The sequence below is a fragment of the Carex rostrata genome, chromosome 12 (genome assembly GCF_964058835.1).
Source record: "Carex rostrata chromosome 12, lpCarRost1.2, whole genome shotgun sequence".
NCBI classification, from domain to species: Eukaryota; Viridiplantae; Streptophyta; class Magnoliopsida; order Poales; family Cyperaceae; genus Carex; species Carex rostrata.
In genome coordinates, this window is record NC_135929.1 from 9,485,139 (window position 1) to 9,505,224 (window position 20,086).

Sequence of the window (20,086 nt, forward strand, 5' to 3'; positions counted from 1 at the left end):
CACTAGCTTCTCTCCACAGAATGGACATATCCATTTGTTCATCTAATTGATTCGCACATGTGTTTGTGTTTACTTCCGAAGCATGAAGAAAAAGGCCTCAACGACGCATAGATTCAAATTTTTTCGAAGTTCAATCTAGTTGTAAATTCATATAATTATATATGTATAAAGAGGTCACACGCAAATTAAGGTAGAACCTCAGCTCCAATAAATATATCTTCCAAATCTCAATTCCTCCGTCATTCTGGCAGTGAAGATGGCTCCTGTCATTGGGTGGATTAGACAGTTTTACTCTTATGTTTCAATTTTCTTAATAGAGAAGCTTTGAAGAGAAGCTAAGTTAATGGTTGAGAATTTTAATTTCTATCGGTGAAGGAGAAAAAATTTAGATGCCAAGATGAAGAAGATGGAGGTTTTTTTTTTTTTTTTCTTATTCAATTCCATCATGTTGCTAATTTAAAGGGATATATCCATTTCAGAGGGAGAGTATATTTGTCTAAATAATAAATGTAATGAGTAAATGAGGATAAAAGAAAGAGTATTATATTTTTATGGAAATATTGGATATTAAGATGTTTTTATGGAAAAATTGACTATTTTGAAAATTTTAATGGGTATACTAGAAATTTTCCCTAATAAATAAATAAAAGAAATTGCACGACACACTGACTGAAAATGCTCTTAAAGTCCGCACCTTTTTTTTTACTTTTAGTAAGACTGATCAATTATTAATTTTAATTGGTCAAAGAATTGCTCCACTATTCATTTCTTCATTTTGTGTTAGTCAATGACTGGAGTCTCAACCATACCTCTGTATCCTCCCAAAAATTAGATCGCCATACTCTTAATTAAAAACCCAAATCCAAAAACCAATTATCCCCTCGAAAATGAAGTATCTACGCGAAGCAGCTTGGTAGGTTTGGTCTCGCCTCCTGTAACCAATTGTATGTGTTCCTCTTTGTTTTCCTAATTAAGTTACTTGGTAACAATTATATAGGTTTATATTTAGTGAACAATTAAATTACGCCTTCTCATAGTGCTGTTTTTGCTAAATTCGTTTCCATAAATATCATGTATGTTTCCTGATTCAGATTGAAGTACTTGGATCCGTCCTGGGGCTCCCATCTATTTTTTAATTGTTTTTTTACAAATCGTGATAGATGATGCCAAATATCTATTAATATTGAAAAACAGAATAGAAAAATACAAAACAACAGCCAAGCCAAGCAGTAAGTAAACCTTACACAGTAAGCATGATGCAAAACGAAAAATAACAGCTACTTGTACAATTACGATCCTCTATTTTTAACAGTACACTGCCATAGATGCCCCTACAATAATAGTATCTTCCCAGCTAGGATATGTGGCTGTCACATTCCCCCTGTTAAAACCCATTCGTTCCTTTCCTTCCAAATGAACCAGCTTACACATACGTACCATCTGATCCATGTTGTATCCATGGTTTCAGAAATCGGCCGATTCCGAGTCAACTCAGAATCGGCCGTGTCCGATCCGATTTTCACCCGAGTTTCTCGCTCGTGCGAATTTTCCGGCAAAACTCGGATGAACAATGCTTGACTCGGCCGAGTTAGCCGATTTCTTATCCGAGTCACCCGAGTTTTGGTCCGAGTCATCCGAGTTCAGCCGTACCGAAAAGTTCCAAGCCGTTTTTTTTTTTTTCGGGAGGAAGTTCACGCCATTTTCGTTTTTTTCTGAAGAAAGTTCCAAGCCGTATTTTGAACTTTGAAGAAGAAAGACTAATTGACAAATATTATAAATTTCCTGTTTCTAGATATCAATGCATTAATAGGTTTATGCACACCGGGATCACAAAACTAAAATTTATGACATTTATTACCCGGTTTCAACTTCCAAGACTACAGCTGTAGGCTAGTAAAGGTTAAAAAAAAAAAAAAAATTCACTAAGAGCCATTGATCATTCACCCAAACTAGATCAACGGCTAAGATTGTGCACAAGAAACACACCTTGTCTCAATCCGTGCCTTTATACAACTCCCATTGAGAGGGTTCCACGTGGACCTCTTTAAATGGCTGATTTTTTCAATCATTCATTTGACTTGAAATATTATGCTAAATATTTCTCGTCAAGTAAGTACCGGTGCAAAATACCAAATTTAGTACATTTTTAAATTATTAATTTGTGGGTGTATTTTTATTGTCAAAAGTCCCAATATAATGCTACAGCCTATGAGTTTGATTGTTATAAAAATATAGAATATAAATTATATATTTTATTTCTCTTTTGTGAATATTATTTTTTTATTATCTTACGGACAAAATCAGATAAATTTTAATTTATAAGTGATTACATACAAATTTTATTGTTATCCGTTCAAATTTAATTATTATAAGGGATATTAATATTTAAATAGTTAATTACCATAGAATGGAAATTTTGAGAATGGTTCTAATAGTGAATTATTTTAGTGTAACTTTTGTTTTAACATAATTTTTTAACAAATTATTTTTTTAAGTACAAAACAAGCTTTTGCTAAAAAAATCCGAGTTTCCAATCCGATTCAACCGATTCTGACCGATTCTTCCGATTCCGATTTCACAGTCAAGTATTCGATTCCGATTCCGATTCCGAGTTTCGGAACCATGGTTGTATCCTTTCCCCTGCAGCAAGCTTTATAAGCAGCAAGAGAGTCATACCAGACCTACTCCACACTACCAGCAGGTTTAAAAATCAGATAACCCAGCTTAGAGGAGACCAACCACCATACATGAACCGCGTATGGACGGAGAAAAAGTAAAAGTAAAGCTGACGTACTCAATAATGCAGGTACTAAGTTGACACTGAATTTTCCTTTTTCTCGAGATATCTTGCATCAGTGTTCTTCCCCTCAACATCAAATATGCAAAAAAAAAATGTTGTTCTCGGGCACAAATTTGCCCAAAGATTAGAAATCCCCATTTTACCTTACCACCCATTAATAGAACATCATATGCGAGTTTGGCCGTGTAGGAACCTGACGGTCCCCATTTCCATATCAACGTATCCTGACCCGAGCTTAGAATTAGCACAGTGTTTAGAGAGGGCTGCAACTCCCTAATAGTTGGCAAACCATCAACTATGCATATATAGGAGCCCATTCGGAGGTCTCGGAAGTCCGTCAGATGGGCTTCTCAATCTATTCTCATGCCACTTATCAAACCAAGAGGAAATTAAAGTTCCATACCATATTACGCAAGCCGTGCGCGCACCACTGGAACAGAGCCTCAAGTTTCAAAAGTTGGAACCACAAAATGATCCTTGCCTCAACCAAATCATTGGGCCTTCTCCCAAAGTCCGTACCCTTCTAGCCCAGAAGGACCATAGAGCCCTGGTTCATGGTATAGCCTCCACTACCACCTCAATTAAAGAGCAATATTTTGCATTTCTATGTCCATAATTCCCTAACCACCCCACTTCTTCGGCAAGCACGCCATTTCCCAAATGCAACAAAATTCTTCTCCCATCTCTATCATTTCTTCCTCAAAGAAAAAGCTATGCACCTAGTCAATTTTTTGAATGACCCATTTGGGCAATTTAAAGCAATTCATAAAGTAAATGGGAATCGATGGGAGGACCGACTTCACAAGTTGACCACGACCCCCTCTCGATATCAATTTACTTTTCCACCCTTGAAGCCTCATTTCTAGTTTTTTTACAATTGGCATGAAGCATTGTCTCATGGGCTTCTTGATGTCAATGGCATTACAAGATAGGTTACCAGCAAGGAGATTTGTGGCATTCAAGGATGAGTTTTGCTAGCTGAATTTGGTGGGGTGGCAAGTTGAAATCCACGAAGGAGCTTTTTTTGTAATTGACGGTAAGCCTGAAGACTTTTGAGAATAATCTTAGAATGAGCTTAATTGTGATCAAAGTTTCCGTGTCCGCATTACAGATCAAAGCTGTGTAATCGGCAAATTGTAATTGTTGAGAATTATAATTTAAAAGGGTAATTACATAATAGATGAGGGATCTCTATGTAATAAGCACAACCTATATAACCCAATTGGAGAATTAATGAAATTAACTTTCTCAAATCAATTTCGTATAAGAGCTAGGCTGAAAGGATTGATAAAGTCTTCGGAAAGTTGGATGAGGAAGATGTGAAGGTGTTGGTGAGTTCATGAAGCAGGCAGAGGCTTCAATGTTAGTGTCGACATTAGGAACACAACAACAATAGCCAAAACTAGGCATTCTTTCAGTGGATATGAAACTTTATGGACCGGCCATGTATTTGAGTTGGTCACGACTAGGGGTGTAAACGGTCGGTTACATATCGGATAGTAGTCAAACCGTATCCTTATTCATTATAATTTTTTAGATCACAAATGCCCTAACAGGGAGAGATCTTGAGGGTTACCTGATAGGGGAGAAGAAAGAGCTTGAAAAGGTACTGCTAAGTGGAAGACATGGAAAACCACACACATGTCACTATATACCTGGTTGCTAAACTTTGTGGTCTAATCGATTGTTGTTACTATTGATGGCATTAAGAGTTTGAAGGGAATATTAGCTAAGCTACAAAGGACTTATGTGGGGCGGAGAAGAACATGAGGGTGTTTCAAATTGAGCAAGAGATGCAGTTTTTTAGGAATATAGAACTATTCAGGAGTATGCCACAGATTTGGAGCATTTACGAACTGACTATGACCACTTCTCGCCTGTGACATTGTGCAAGGATCCTGAAGCAAGAGTAGGGAGATCTTTGCACAAAAGAAGCCTATGTAGATTCTAAAGCTCCTCAACTCAGTATTTGATCAGAGGAGGGTAGTTCTTCTGGCTTAGACGAAATTTTTTTCACTTGAGGAGGCGATTACAACTATGATGTAGGAGGAGAGTCGCATTAAACTACACTTTGATGCCACTGGACTTCTAGGAGTATGATCAGCCTTGGTAACCTCAAATTCTAGTCTCCCTAGAAGGTTTGATGAGACTCAAAAATGCTAAAACTGTGTGGTGGGTCATTTGAGCAAGGCCGGCCCAAATCCACATAGAGAGAGTGAGTGAAGTTGGTGGACGAGGGCATTCTGGTGGTCATTGACGTGTTGTGCTGGCCGACAAGGAGGTAGAGGTGGCTCATCTAGAGGGAACCAGGTAAATATGGGAGACACTGGTTTGACCTTGACGGAAGAGGATCATGAACTTCTGAATATGTTGAGAAGGAAGAAACTGACTAGTGATGATAGCAAGAAGGCCACTACTGAGGGAAACATCACACCTTCATCCAAGAGTAACTTTTGCACTTATGATCACTCAGACAAAGATACTCATACACACACACTTGCTTCTATAACTACAACAAGAGAATAGGAACGGATAGTAGATTTTGTTGCATCTCGACATGACCCTTTCTAATGTGTTAGCATGCTTCTTCCTTTCAAGTAAACATGTTATCAATTAGTGTCATTGTACTTCAACTAAAATGTGTTGTTTCGTTTAATATTCCTAAGGTAACCTGTGAAGGGAAGGGGACAGGCCGGAGATTTGGGACTGGAACATGGCATATGTTAGGTAATGGTCTAAGCTAGCAGGTACATTTCAAAATTTCACTAGCTATCTAGGGATGATCTTACCGTAAACAAGCAATCAATCACGAGCAGTTTATGAATCATGTCACACATATGATCTAGAAGAGTGTTATAAGTCATACCTCTCCAATCAGGTGGAGCGAGATACGGTTGCCTACGACTTATTCTCCCTTGTTACAGTTTCCAAAATAGGAAACCGTAAGCTTCGCACACTAATGTGTTGATCGAGAACAAGAAGAGATCAATGCTAGTTGCTTAAATCCTCTTGCCATTGCGAATTTGAAAGCTAGCTCACTACTTCAAAGAATTTTGAATAAATCTTGCTGAGCAAATCAACACATTCTCGAGAACCTCTTCTAAACTCAATTCTCAACTTGAATCAAGGAGAAGAGAGGAGATCAAAATCTAAATCTAAAAGATCTAGATCAATCTCAACAGGAAGAAGAAGAAGAGAGAGAGAGATGAGATATAACCGAATTGGCTAGAGGAGGCAGCAGCTGGCGGTGGTGCCCACACGGCGGAGGAGGGAGGAGGGAGGAGGTCAAACGGTAAGTCGGTGGAGCCATGACCACAACAGGATGGCCTGGGCTTAGGTGGCGCGGAGGAGCGATGGTCACTCTAGGTGGCGGGCACGGGTGGTAGATGGCGTGACACAGCTCCAAGCCGATCAGCAACGGGTGGAGGAGGTGGCCGACGGGTCTAGGTGACCACACGGCTAGGGAGATGGGCTGCTCGGCTTGGGCTTGCCCTTGCTCGCTCCCTTGCTCGGTTCATGTAGTAATCTTCCTCCCTCTCTATAAAGCATTTGGGCTTGAGGGATCGTGGTTCCAACATCACCATAGGTACAAACGGATAGGTACTTTTGAGAAGGTCGTTAATGTGTAGTTCAATAGTTCTGTCCTCATATCCAATAACTGGTCGGTATGGTTAGGCAACCATGTTAAGAGCTTAATTCGTGGCTTCTTTCCTTCACCTCACACCCACATGGCCATCAGCCCAACATTTGCCATACTTGGTGGGAAAACGACATCTACTCACTGTGTGACTGATGCGGATGCACCTAAAACATCGACCTCTCCATTCAGATAAGTGAGGTAATGGGGGGAACCTCAAGTCCGTGGGACTATGGGATTATATGTAGGTTCTGTTGTGGGGCCAAAAGGTAGCAGTGGCGGAAAGGGGACTAAGCACCCCCTTATAATTAATACCCTTTAGCTTTCCCTTATAAAATGAAATTGCACTATATTTGATTTTTTAGCCCCCTCCATCTTTATTTTCTAGTTCCGTCCGCAGAAGGTAGGAGAGGGTCATGGAGAGGGTGTAGGAGACACTGTTGGGGAGACAGTAGGAGTGGTGGTAGTCCGGTTGTTGTTTCTTGGCTTGTTAGGGATGAAAGCATTTAAGGTTATGGCATGAGCATAGGTGTGGGTGTTGGGAACAAAGGGGTGGACCAATGATAGTGCTGCCTGAGCTACCAGCTCTCTCTAATTATCAGGATATCGCTTACGCCGGGAAACCAGTTGTCACTCGCCTTGAGCCACCATTTCTCCAGTCGCTCTGTTTTTTGGAATAATAATTATTTATTTTTTCATATTTTTTAATTGTTGCTTCTATTTTCTTCAAGTTCAAACTGACTTTGGATCGTTGTAAATCTTAAATAGTTCTAATTATCGATTAATTGATTGTTGGGAGATTATATCTATAGGATTTGATCACATAAATCATAGTATCCTAACCATGTCTTTGAAAATTAGCCGAGTTGGAACGGAATCTACCAGAGAATGGGACCCGTCAATTTAAACTTCTGACATTGGGACCCGTCAATTTAAACCTATGTTATTTAACCTTTTAATGTGAACTTGAGAACTTGCTAATTAAATTAACATTAGCGAATACATGATGGATTGCGCTAATGTAATAAATAAATTTATGAACAAATGGTTAGTTTTTTATATATTGAAAAAAGATTAGTTCTTTCATTTATAAAGTAGAAGTTATATATTGTTGCATTTTTTTATTACTTGTATTCTACAACGTAATTAATCTTATATGTATGTAACATTTGTATTTCTTATGTAAAAATTAAGAGAATATACAAGTGTGATCAACTTGTAATTTTATAAAATATAGTTTTACAAAAAAAATACTGATATGCATTTTAAATTTATCTTTTTATCAAATATGTAATATTTTTATTTTATTTGCTGTATTTACTCAATGTGAAATTCATTATAGGCTAACTGTTTAGTTTTAAATGTTTCAATTTACTATATTAACGGATTATTTGAGTTTAACTTTTTGAGCTAACATAAATTTTCAGGAAATTAATTTTTACAATTTTTTTTTCTATTGTTTGAGTACAAACAATTTTTCTTTTTAAAAAATATACGAGTTTCCATTTGGCCGATTCCCACATCCTCATTCTGATTCCATCATCAACTTAACAATTTCAATTTTGATTTCTATTCTGATTTTCAGAATGATGATCCTCTTGGTTTTGACAATTTTGATTTCTATTCTGATTTCAATTTCGATTCTGTTTTTCCTCCTGGTTTTGACAAGAAAATCCCATTTTATTCCTCCTCTTGTTAGAAAAGCAACTTTTTTTGCTTGAATTCATTGCAAAGAAGGTGACGTGGTCAAAGGAAAAAAAATTGCTTCTTATTTCGCTACTTATCTAATCCTTCCGTTTTGGTTGATAACTGTAACAGGGGAGAATGAGCTTGTGGGATAAAGCACTCGACTTTTTGGTGTCAACCATTGGTCAATCTACTTTTGATTCTTGGCGTAATAGGAACAATGTCGATAATTACCTCTTCGAACTTCGTGCGACTCTGCCTAAAGCAGAACTCCTAATTGAGAGAGCCGAATGCTGGCGACTACCTAAATACAACCCAATAGACAAGCATCTTTCCCTGCTAAAAGATTCTGTCTATGAAGCCAAAAGCATAGTTGATGAATTGAAGTACCAAAGTTTGAAGAAAAAAGTTGAAGAGAACTTTGCAGGTAGTAAAAGTTTTCCAAAATGGATAGAGAACTGGATGAGTGATTTCCCAACAACAGTAAAAGGTGTTATTGATAGGCTTAATATTGTCTATAATGAAATGAAAGAAATCTGTGACAGTCGTGGTATACCAGAAAATCCCAACCAATTTAGCCAAAATGCTAGACCTAATACAAGCACATTTCTTGCATCTAAAGTGTCTGGTCGAGATAAAGTGCTGAATGAAGTGATCTGTCTAATAATGGGAATTCCCAGTTCTGAATCTCGTAAAAGGAAGAGAGAGAAAGAAGCAAGTGTGTCTTATTCAGAAATTGGGAGAGTAGCAGCAGAATGGATAAGAAACAAAATGTATCTGTTTTATCTATTGTAGGCATGGGAGGCATCGGGAAAACCACCCTTGCGCAAATGGTTTGCAATAATGAAACTGTAAAGTCGTACTTCGATTTAATTATGTGGATTTGTGTCTCTCATAATTTTAACAAAGAAAGTTTAACTAAAGAAATGATTGAAGCCACTAAAGAAGAGTGCAATGTTACTAATTTAAATGCCCTGCAAAACGCTTTACAAAAGGCATTAAATTCCAAGAAATTTTTGCTAGTTCTTGATGATGTTTGGAGCAAGGACTGGCAAGATTTATTGGCACCAACGAAAGGAGCATCTGAGGGAAGTGTAGTGCTGGTGACAACTAGGTCTCCAGAATGTATGAAAATTTCAGACGAGAGTACTATAGGCTCCAGAGGTGTTATAAATTTGGAGGGTTTAGAAGAGCATATTTATTGGGATTTCTTTAAGAGCTGTGCATTTGATTCGGTTGCCGAAGCAAACAACATTAATCCAGGTCTGAAGGCTATTGGTAAGGAAATTTGTAAAAGGCTAAAAGGATCTCCGCTTGCTGCCATAACAATTGGAGGTACTTTGAAAAACCAAAGTGTTGAACACTGGACCAATATCAAAGACAGTAAAATGTGGGAATTACAAAAGGAGGAACATGATATACTTTCCGCACTTCAATTGAGCTACCAATATTTACCCACTGATCTGAAAAAATGTTTCTCCTTTTGCTCACTCTATCCCAAGGGTTTTATATTCACACAATCTGAGTTAACAAAGTTTTGGATGATGCAAGGTTTTATCGAACATCTAGGTAACGACAAAGAAATGAGAACTCAGGCGAACGTTTACATAATGGAACTTCTAAGGCGAGGATTTTTCCAAGCACTTGAACATGAAACATATGTGATTCATGATCTGATGCATGATGTGTGCCTATCTATCACAAAAGATGAGTGCTTTTGCTTAGAAAATGGGCATTCTGAACAGAAAGTCTCCCTTGATATACGGCATGCATCAGTATTTGAAAAGAAAGTATTCCTGAAGGAGCAAAAGGAGTTGTGCAAATATCAGAAATTGCTTTCTCTAAAGGTAGGTCCTAACCGTTGTTGCATTACTGTAATGGAAACTTGGTGCAATGTTTTTAAACATATTCGATCATTATCTCTTGCGAGATGCAAAATTAAGAAGCTACCCGAAAACATTGGAAACCTAAAGCATCTTCTGTTTCTGGATATTTCTGGCACATATGTTAAAACATTGCCGGAGTCTTTTTGTAACCTTTACAGCCTCCAGTATCTAAACATGATGGATTGCTCAAAAATTGAATGCTTTCCCAAAGGATTTTACAAATTGGTTAATTTACAACTTTTCTATTTGGCTTTTGAAATGGTCTCCTTGGTAGAACGTTTTGAAAATATTGTCAAAGCAATCCAGCTTTATAACCTGAAGCTTTTCTTGAGTAATTATATGAAAATTGAGAAATTAAAGGACCTTGACCAACTCAGTGGATCTCTTTGTATAACAAATCTTCAATATGTTCCCAGCAAAGAAGCTGCTCAAAAAGCACAACTGAGCAATAAAACATTCATTAGCAAGTTGAGATTGGATTGGTCGATCAATGATGTCATCGGTAATAATGGAGAAGATGATAATGAGGTACTTGATGGTTTATGTCCCAACCATAAACTCAAAGAGTTGAAAATATCCGGTTATAGAGGTAGAAATTTACCACCAAGTTGGTTGAAGGAAGAGTTTTTGCCAAATTTAACAGAAGTTGAGTTTCAGTATTGTGCGAAGGTCTCAACTATCTCTCACCTTCCTCGTTTCATCACCAAATTAGTCATTCACTGGCTACCCGAACTAGAAAATCTTCAGAATTTGTTGGAACCAAACCACCTGCCAGCACTAAATCATATTGAGTTAAAAGGTTGCGTTAATCAGGAATTACTATCAGTAGAATTATTTGGAGGATTTGCATCGCTTGAGAAGCTGATAATTGAGGTGTGCCCAAAGCTTAGAAGTCCAAATGCTATGGTCTTACCACCATCTGTCAAGTACCTCGAACTGATTTATTGTGGTGACCTTGATAAGTCAATTCCCAGTTGCTTGCAAAACCTCACATCCCTTGAAACTTTGAATATACGTCGTTGCAACCATTTGGTATCTATTCCAGCTGAGGTCACAAGCAATCTTAAATCTCTATCAAAGCTGCAGTTGATAGACTGTACAATGTTACGGTCGCTAGGGGGGCACCAGTTTCTTGAATGTCTACAGGAAGTCTATATTTCGGGTTGTCCTAAGCTTGATGTGACTAGAGGTCAAGATATAAATATATACAGAAAACTGCCATCAGGTAATTCACAACCGCCATTCGGTGTTTCTTAAACAAATCTTTTCATTGGTAGAAATATTGTTAATTTTTTAAGTTATTTTATTTACTTTGACAAATTTCAAAAGCAGAGGCACACTGTTCTCATGTGAAGTTGTGAACTTAATATTTATCGAACAGTCTATTGATCATTTTATTTTCTTTTTTCGTGTGTACTAATTTCTCTTAACTACAAATGACAGTACTTTCCGATCTTCTTAAGATTTTCAATAACTTTTTGTTCCAATAGAATATTATGGGAATAATAAAATTTTCACACAAGAATGAATTAATTGTATAACCACCTTATGATTTTTGCTTGTTCTAAGGTACAAATCCAACTTCTAACTTAATTATAATGTGTTTCTTTTCAAACTTAATATTGCAGATCTGCTTGAAGAATGGAAAAGCAGCCACTAAAGACTGAACTGGCTTTAGCTCCATCGAATGTTAACTTAACAGGTATTCAGTGATATATCCATCTCATTCAAAATGTTTAAGACATTATGATCTCCGGAGTATATTTGAATTTAATTCTCTAATGACAAGAATGTCGAGATTGCACATAACACCTTAATAATTGAGAAAATGAAATTATAAAGAAAACTACATTTGTATCGTACACAATTATACCAACAGAAAGTACTAGAATATACAGCATGATAGATAGCTTGTAATTTGTGCAACTCGGGCCTTAATTTGGTAATTAGGAAGAACACATGCCCCCGAAAGTTACAGGATATTATGTGCAATGCCATACCAGAATTTATTTGAAATACATGATGCTAATAATTCAACCTCCTTTTATTCATTTCAGACTTGATGTCTTTCCCTCTTGCATGGTTGCTGTGCTCTGCAGATTTATGGACTCTTGGTTCACCAAAATAAGTTAGTTAAAACATTCTATGATAATTTGCTTAGTTTATTCTGGTAATTTGTGTAGCAATTAATGGTCCTTTGTGTGTTTCTGTGTGTGCTACCCCCCACCACGTCCATTTGCATTATCACACTTATGCTAAATTACTATTTTTGATAATGTACTCTTAGACAAATTCCATATTTTTTTTGGGTACTTTTATTTATTTTTATTATTGGTAATTTCCTCAAGTCCTCTGTTGACGGTTGACAATTCTTAGTATAGACACTTGGGATGGCTTTTTTTTTTTTTTTTTTTTCTGAATGTTGCTGGGCATTGACCAGACAACAATTGTATTAATATAAAAACCACTTGGGATTGTAACAAGACATGATTGCTTGGATTTCTCAAGTTTTTTATGTTGTTCACCAGTTTATCAATATGTTATTTTTTTTTAATAAAATCGTATCCATATTTTAGTACTCTGCTTTTTCCAACCCTTCTTTTCCTATATCCAACAATTGAGATGGCTGCCAGCAAATTGTCAATTCAAATGAACCCCCCCCCATACACACACACACACACAAAATAAAATAAAATAAAATAAAAATACACATGACATCATTTTTATTATCATCACATGAAACTAAAATTAATTACTCATATCAATAACCTTTTTGGTGCGTAAATTACAAACATAATTTTAAATTGGAGATGCTATATATCTTGGGTACACGAAGCAAATCAGTGGCTCTATTCAATTTGCTAAAAAAGTTATCAACCAAAGCTGTTACTTTGAATAGAATTGTGAAAAATAACGGCAGAACGGTAATATAATATTTTATTAACTTGAAAAAACAAATTCCGTTAGAAACTGATAGGTCATTTGCTAAAAGGCCCAACATCGGCCCAATAATAGGAAGGGCCAATCTCAAAGACTGAATGTGGATTTGATGTGATCGCAAATAAAATTTTATCATTTCTCTTGTAAAAGATAATGACTGTTGATATAAATTAATATATATCATTAAACCGGTTTTAACGGTTTAGATTCATCTCTAAAATCGATCCAATAAACCTCTTGTTCTGGCCATTTTTATCTTAACATGTTTAATTTAAACTCAATTCAATCTAATTGAAAACGTGTGAAGGAGTACAATTGATTTATTTATCTTAAAAACTATCAGCACTCAAGATGTAACCGGATAACAGGTGATTATTCAGAATTTAGACTCGATAATGAAATTTTCCAGATATCCCACGTAAATTTTGTTATCACCTACTTAGAAACTAATTGGTAAATAGCATAGAAGGAAGAATAGAGAATCAGAATCGGGATTGTTTTTTTTATCGTGAAATAGGAATCGGGTGAATCGGTCTAATCGGATCGGAAACTCAGACTTCTTTTGCCAGAAACTTGTTTTATACTAGAAAATAGAAAACAAAAATGATAAAAAAATAATTTGTCGACAATTTCTGTTTAAACAAATAATTACAATCAAATAATCCACTAATACAATATAATACAAGCATTTCAATATTTATATTTACATGTAGTTATATATTTTAGCAACAAAAGATAGCATAGTGTGGTGGTAGTTGGCTTGCTTGATATCCAAGACGTTCTTATTTGAGTCATGCTCGAGGGGAGTTTTTTTTTAGAGATTGGTATTTGTGCCTTTCAGCTGATGGTATGACTAGAATCAAACTGTTTTGGCCGAAATTTAACTAGAATAGGACCATTTCGTCCGAGATTTGGCTGGAATCATACCATTTCGGCCGATATTGGACGAAAAATTCATAAACCACATAATTCGGCGTGAAATCTGATCGGTACAACCCAATTCCAATCTTGATCTGCCGATTCCGGTCTGGAAAGACAGATTTTTCCTTCTATACTATATAGTAAGTTAGTAACTATATATTTTACTGGTAATGTAAATGAACTTTGAATGGCAATTTAATCAGGTTTTGGTCGTGCTGGGCTCAGCTGCTAGCCGATTGTGGGTTGATTCAGGTCATCACCGGGTCAGGTCAGATTTTACTGGCAATTCACTTAACCCATCTGGTTGAAAAATGAAAGACCCTTATATCATTACATTTACCTTTACCTTTAACTTTGTTTATTTTTTTAATTGATTTATACATTTATAGTTTTATATCCTTTTATTCATATATGATGCAAGTTCGTTTGTAGTTCCTGAAAGTATGTCCTTTATTACCGTACCATTCCCAAGGATGAGCAGAAGCTAAAAATAGAGTTGCCAGAGGTCATCTCAACAAGTAAACCGGACACGCTCAGCTCCGTGACAATCGAGAGTCACTACACACGCTCAACAGAAAATTGAGCATTATATATACCATGGGTATTTTGAATCACCAATCTCTATAAATGGTGTTTGCTCATATTAATCTGACTGTGGTCATTAATTCACCATCTCACTACAATGCGGGGACCACTCTGTCAGAAAAGTAGACAGAATAGGAGAAACTGGAGAGTACTGGAGCAGGGTCGTTGACGATATTTTGTTTTTTTCCCTTTTCATTATAAATTAACTAATAATTATAATATAATTAGTAAACTATAACCAGCATTCTAGTGCTACACAATGCGGCTAGTCATCTTTAGTGTCATAAAACAAACCAAAAAATTTAGTGGACAACTACTAACTTTTTACCTTGTTCTTCTCTGATATGATATACACAATTATCCTAAATTTTGGGAACATGCAACAGTCGTTCTGGTAAACATAAAACGGCTCTATACTATATATGCATTAATTCTGAAACAGTAGTCCAGTGTAATTTAAATGCCTATGTAAATTTGGAGTAAAATAGCATGGTATTGTAAAAGTGACCTCCATTTTCTTAGAAATTTTTTATATGATTGATCTCCATATGTGTTTGACTCCCTCTGCCTCTGCCCTTGACAACCTTAGATACAAAGTACAACGATGTATATGTGGTGATCAAAGTTGAACATAAATATCATGGCTGTTGTGTTCAAAGAACAATGATCTGAAAATTAAGCTAAACAAAACCCAAAATATATTATACACCTCTATTTGGCGATTCTAGTTCATCGCTATTCAACTCAACAGCAAGCTTGTTTGTAGTTCACTGAAGTTCTATCATTAGAGTCCCTAGCTAAGTTCCTGAATGAGGAGCATTCCCTTTTTCTTTTTCTTTTTCTTTTTCTTTTTCTTTTCCATTGGATTCGATTCTCGAGCTCCCTCTCTGCTGCACCTCATCTGTTTTACTGGCTGCATCAAAGATGAAGTAATACTGGACTGTGTGGACATTTTTTTCCTTACAAGGAAGGCGGTGCAAATACAGATCGAGGGAAAGAAAACCAATATTAATTATAGTGTGATCAAATTTTCATATGCAATGCACATGCATTAATTATTTCATATTAATACATGGGAATTTTAGTAATATATAGATCAAGTGTTTTACCATGAAAGTTAAAAAAAAATAAAAAATTGAAGAAGTTTCTTGCTCACAATTTCATATCGTTGTAATGAGAATAGTTAGGTAGAAAACATAATTAGAATGATCAAAGCATTCTAGTATGTACCATTTTCCAACTGAGCGTATATAACTATTTCACATGTTATCATTAGTCTGATATCTTAAAAACTATGAAGGTTGAGCTACATACATAGCACATGAGAACATGATGTGAAAATAAAACAACACAAAACTTGCACAAAAAAAAAAGAAGTATTGGAGAAAACCAACAATAATACTCCTTTTCCAAGTTTTGCTATTCCATCTCTATGTGACTCAGCAACTAGGTCATTTATGGTTCTTGAAATTATGTCGTTTATTACCATACTATTCCCACAAACGAGAAGAAGAAGAAAATTGGAGTTGCCATCATCCCTACCAGTGTACTAGACATTGAGAAATAGATATCGAATTTATCATTTATCCCAATATACTTCACATGTGATTCATCTGCATATGCCTTGAGACAATGTATTTCAGGTAATATTCAAATTTAGCTCTCGGTGAAAAGAAAACTTTAAGTTTTGTAGTTGACGCATTTTTCTCTTATTTCATTATAAATTAACTTATAATTAAAATATAATTTGTAAAATGTAAGAAAATATTCGGGTAAGAATCAATCTTTGATCTAGTTGTGAATTCGAAATCCGAATAGAAGTTCTTTATAAACATTAAATGAAAACATTCTGGTGCTCCACAATGCTGCTAGTCATCTTCAGAGTCAATAAAGAAAATCCAAAAATTTAGCGGACAACTCTGACTTTTTATATTGTTCTTCTCTGATATGCATGATGTACACATAAAATGGCTCTATACGTGTATTAATTCGACAAAAATAGTACAGTCTAATTCAAAGGCAGATCTGAGTCATACTTTCTGACTATAGGTCAAATGTGAATGAGGTTAATTATATAAAATTTTCACAGAGCAAATGGTGGTCAATTTATGGTATCTCTAACATTTTACTCTAAAATATACAAAAAATAATGTACAAGTATAATATTTTTGAAATAAAATGGGGTCAATTGACCCTATTCTTCCTTAATTACCCCGCCCCTGGTCTAATTTAAGTGGTTATCTACATGAGCATGTTATGTTGTAACTTCAGAAGCCAAGTTCTCAGACAAATCCGAAGAGGCTAAGCAATTCACAAATAAACAAACACAAAACAAAACAAAAACAAAAAAACGAAACTCCACAATGAACTATCAAATCAGTTGGTTCATATATGTACTCAAATGAAACCAGAGAAAGGTGGACAAATTATTTTCCTAAATTCAAAGTAGCATTTGCTACGAGCAGAATTTCGGTGAAGTATAGCTTGTAAGATAACCCAGTTATTATGTAAAAGAATTAAGTTACTGATGAAGTGATGAGGATAGTGAGAAAAATAAAATTATAAGAACACTAAATTATAATATACTAGAGAGACAGATCCAATTTAATCGTTTCCAATACAGAGTATAACATATACATGGCATATATATTAAAGATTATCAAATAGTGTGTGTGTGTGTGTGTGTGTGTGCAGTGGCAGAGCCACACAGATTCAAAGAGGCACTTGGTTCCCCAACTCTTTTAATTAAAGTTTCAAACATATGCTTCTATTTGTATTTTTTTTAGAAAAAAAAATATATAGAAATATACTTAAGATATAAAAAATTATAAATTATGCCTCAATCAAATTTTTTTTCCAAAAATGTGTTAAAATTTTAATGATTTTCCCAGAAAAAATATAAAAATATATTTAAAAAAATCCCAAATTGTGTTATAAAGCTATGCCTCACTCTAAAATTTCTCCTCTCATGCCCCTATATGTGTGATGATCAAAGGTCTCAAACCAAAGATCCATAAAAGAAACTATGCACTGTGGGCTTCATTTGATAAGTCAAAACCCCTGATTTGTAAGCCTTAAAATGATCAAATTGAGAATCGTAAGGTGCATGCAAATTAGATTCTAGTAGTTCAATGAGGAGGGTTTCAATATTTCGTGTCTTTCGTACCTCATCATACTTCATATTTTATATCTTTATTTTCAAAGTCTAAATTGTCGATCCGAACCATTCAACATGATAACCATACTATAATATGATCGGGGATGAAATTTTATAATTTTTGGAAAAATTTTACTATTTTTAAAGATGGGTAGAAAATCGTTGTTTTCTTAACGGTCCAAAAACAGTGATTTTGTACATATCTTAAAACATAGTAAAAACTTTTCAAAAATTATAAAATTTCATCCCCATACATATTTTAATATAAATATCATATTGAGCAGTTCGGATTAATAGTTTGGACTTTGAAAATAAATATATAAAATATGAAGTATGATAAGGTATGAAAAAAATGATATTGGATCCCTCCTCTAGTTCAATATAACATTGCACTAATTTTAAAACAAGTTTGCACCAATTTTACTGTATGGAACGAATGATCACAATCAAAGCCCCAAAACGGAAAAGGATACAAGGCCTGGAAACGTTAATATATATGGGCCAGTAAGTACCGTCTATATGGGCCTCAGAGTACCAATATTAATTATCAGTGTGATCAATTTATCATATATGCAATGCCCATGCGTTAATTATGTCATATACACGGAGTGTAATAATAAAAATGCAACAAGTTTCTGCTTTCAATTCCGTCTCATTGTCATGATATTAGTTAGGTAGAAAACATAATTAGAATGATCTAAGTATTCAAGTATGTATCATTTCTCAAGTGGAGTATATATATACTATATTTCACATGTTATCATGAGTCTTGATATTTTAAAATTTACGAAGGTTGAGCTACATAGCACTAATTAAGATCATACTTGTTGCGTAAAGAACAACATTCTTTAACTAAGTACACAAAACATATATGAAAATTAAAAATATTGGAGGAAACCAACAATATACAGTACACCTTTACTAAACTTTTATATTCCATTCCTGATGAACTTAACAAGAAGGTCGTTTGTAGTTCCTGAAATTCTGTCGTATATTATCGTATCATTCCAATGGATATATTTATACTTTTTTTTTTAAGTTTCATGAAAAACCTGAGAACTGCAGACCCATATATAGCATGTGAAAAGGTAGGGCTGAAAACGGATTTGAATTCGGATTTGGATAATTTTTGGATCTGAGATATCTATTTATCAAATATGAAGAAAACATTTGAATTTTGATACAGATAAATTATTTAATCCATAAATTGAAGCCGAATAGCCGATACATAATTACAATCGTATCTCATTTTTTTAGCTGACTCGCATAAGTCACGGATCCGAGGTTAGAGTGGAAAAAAATGTGTCGTGTTGTGCCGTATCGTGACTAACACGTTGTCATTTTGGTCTCGTGCCGTGCCATACTGTGACTAAGTTAATTTTTCACATGCCGTGCTGTGTCGTGACTAAAATGACAAGGGGTGGTCACTGCACGCGAATAGTCACGCTGTGCCCAAACATATCTCACGTACCATTTGAATATAATTTAAGTTAGTTTATTTAAGATTCACTATTTGATCAATATCTAATGGTCCTAATTACACGTGACCAAATGCCGTATCGTGACTAGATCTTTAACGTAACATGGCGGTTGTGCCAAAGTTTCAGAAAATGGTCACGGCTTAATTATAATTTAAGTTAATTTATTAAAAATTTATCATTTGATCAATATTTAATGTTCCTAATTACATATGACTCGCGTGACAACGTGTCGTATCGTGATTAAATTTTTCACCTGACGTGACGTGCCGTGCCAAAGTTTCAAAAAATGATCACGGCACGCGAATAGTTACGACACATAACTGATACACGTGTCATGTTGTTCCGTTACGGAACCGGCTCCAACATGTCATTTTCCTTCTCTATGGATCAGCTGAAATTCTTGACAAGATTTCAGAATCCTGTGATCCTCTCTCTCTATCTCTCTCCTCACTCTTTTGAGAAGAAAGAAAGAGAAGAGAGGGATCACAGGATCCTGAAATCCGATCAAGAATTTCAGCATATTTGCTTCTCCTAATGTGGGTTAATCAAACAAGAGATTCTGACACACTTTATCTTTTCTCCTTTTTTTTCATTTTCTTTTCTTTCTTCTTCATTTTTCAGGCCAATGGTCACCTCTATTTCTGCTCCATTTTGTGTTTTTTTTTTTATTTCTAAGTCCTTTCTTCATGTTTTATTTTTTATTTAACTTCTATTATTTATTGTTCTCTTCTTTTTTTAAGTCAATAATGTGTAAATATGAGAAATTTTATTTGAATTGATATTTTCCATATTTTATTTTTGTTAATCAATATTTGTATCTTAAAGTTCACATGAGTTAACTATCTGACAATTAATTGTTTAGTATCTGTAATCGAATCAGTATTCGTGAATTATCTGTTTTATATATATGTATCTATTTAAGACAAATTTGATTTTATTTGATATTTATTTGCTATTCGTATTCATATTTGTATCTGCTCAATGATACGAATT

General features: G+C 35.1%; 1 protein-coding gene and 1 long non-coding RNA gene across 4 annotated transcripts in view; one reads left to right on the plus strand and one right to left on the minus strand.

The window, feature by feature from the left end:
- LOC144563132 (uncharacterized) overlaps nt 1–20,086 on the minus strand; it is a 57,852-nt gene that overhangs the window by 30,892 nt on the left and 6,874 nt on the right. The gene's annotated exons all lie outside the window — the stretch shown is intronic.
- LOC144563131 (putative disease resistance protein RGA3) lies at nt 771–12,426 on the plus strand. 3 transcript variants are annotated; one of them, XM_078312532.1, is made up of 5 exons: nt 771–944; nt 2,647–2,806; nt 8,256–11,234; nt 11,638–11,711; nt 12,067–12,426. In XM_078312532.1, exons 3-4 carry the CDS (start codon nt 8,879–8,881, stop codon nt 11,667–11,669), a joined length of 2,388 nt encoding a protein of 795 aa, XP_078168658.1. In that variant the 5' UTR covers nt 771–944; nt 2,647–2,806; nt 8,256–8,878; the 3' UTR covers nt 11,670–11,711; nt 12,067–12,426. The 3 variants fall into 3 exon arrangements, with proteins under 3 accessions (XP_078168658.1, XP_078168660.1, XP_078168659.1); XM_078312534.1 differs by lacking the exon at nt 2,647–2,806; XM_078312533.1 differs by lacking the exon at nt 771–944 and having other exon boundaries at nt 2,523–2,806.

What these genes read in the sequence shown, in the direction of transcription:
- LOC144563131 (XM_078312532.1), top strand. Translation starts at nt 8,879, where the DNA reads ATGGATAAGAAACAAAATGTATCTGTTTTATCTATTGTAGGCATGGGA. An exon ending in ATACAGAAAACTGCCATCAG is followed by an intron (nt 11,235 to 11,637) that starts GTAATTCACAAC and finishes TTAATATTGCAG; the next exon opens with ATCTGCTTGAAGAATGGAAA.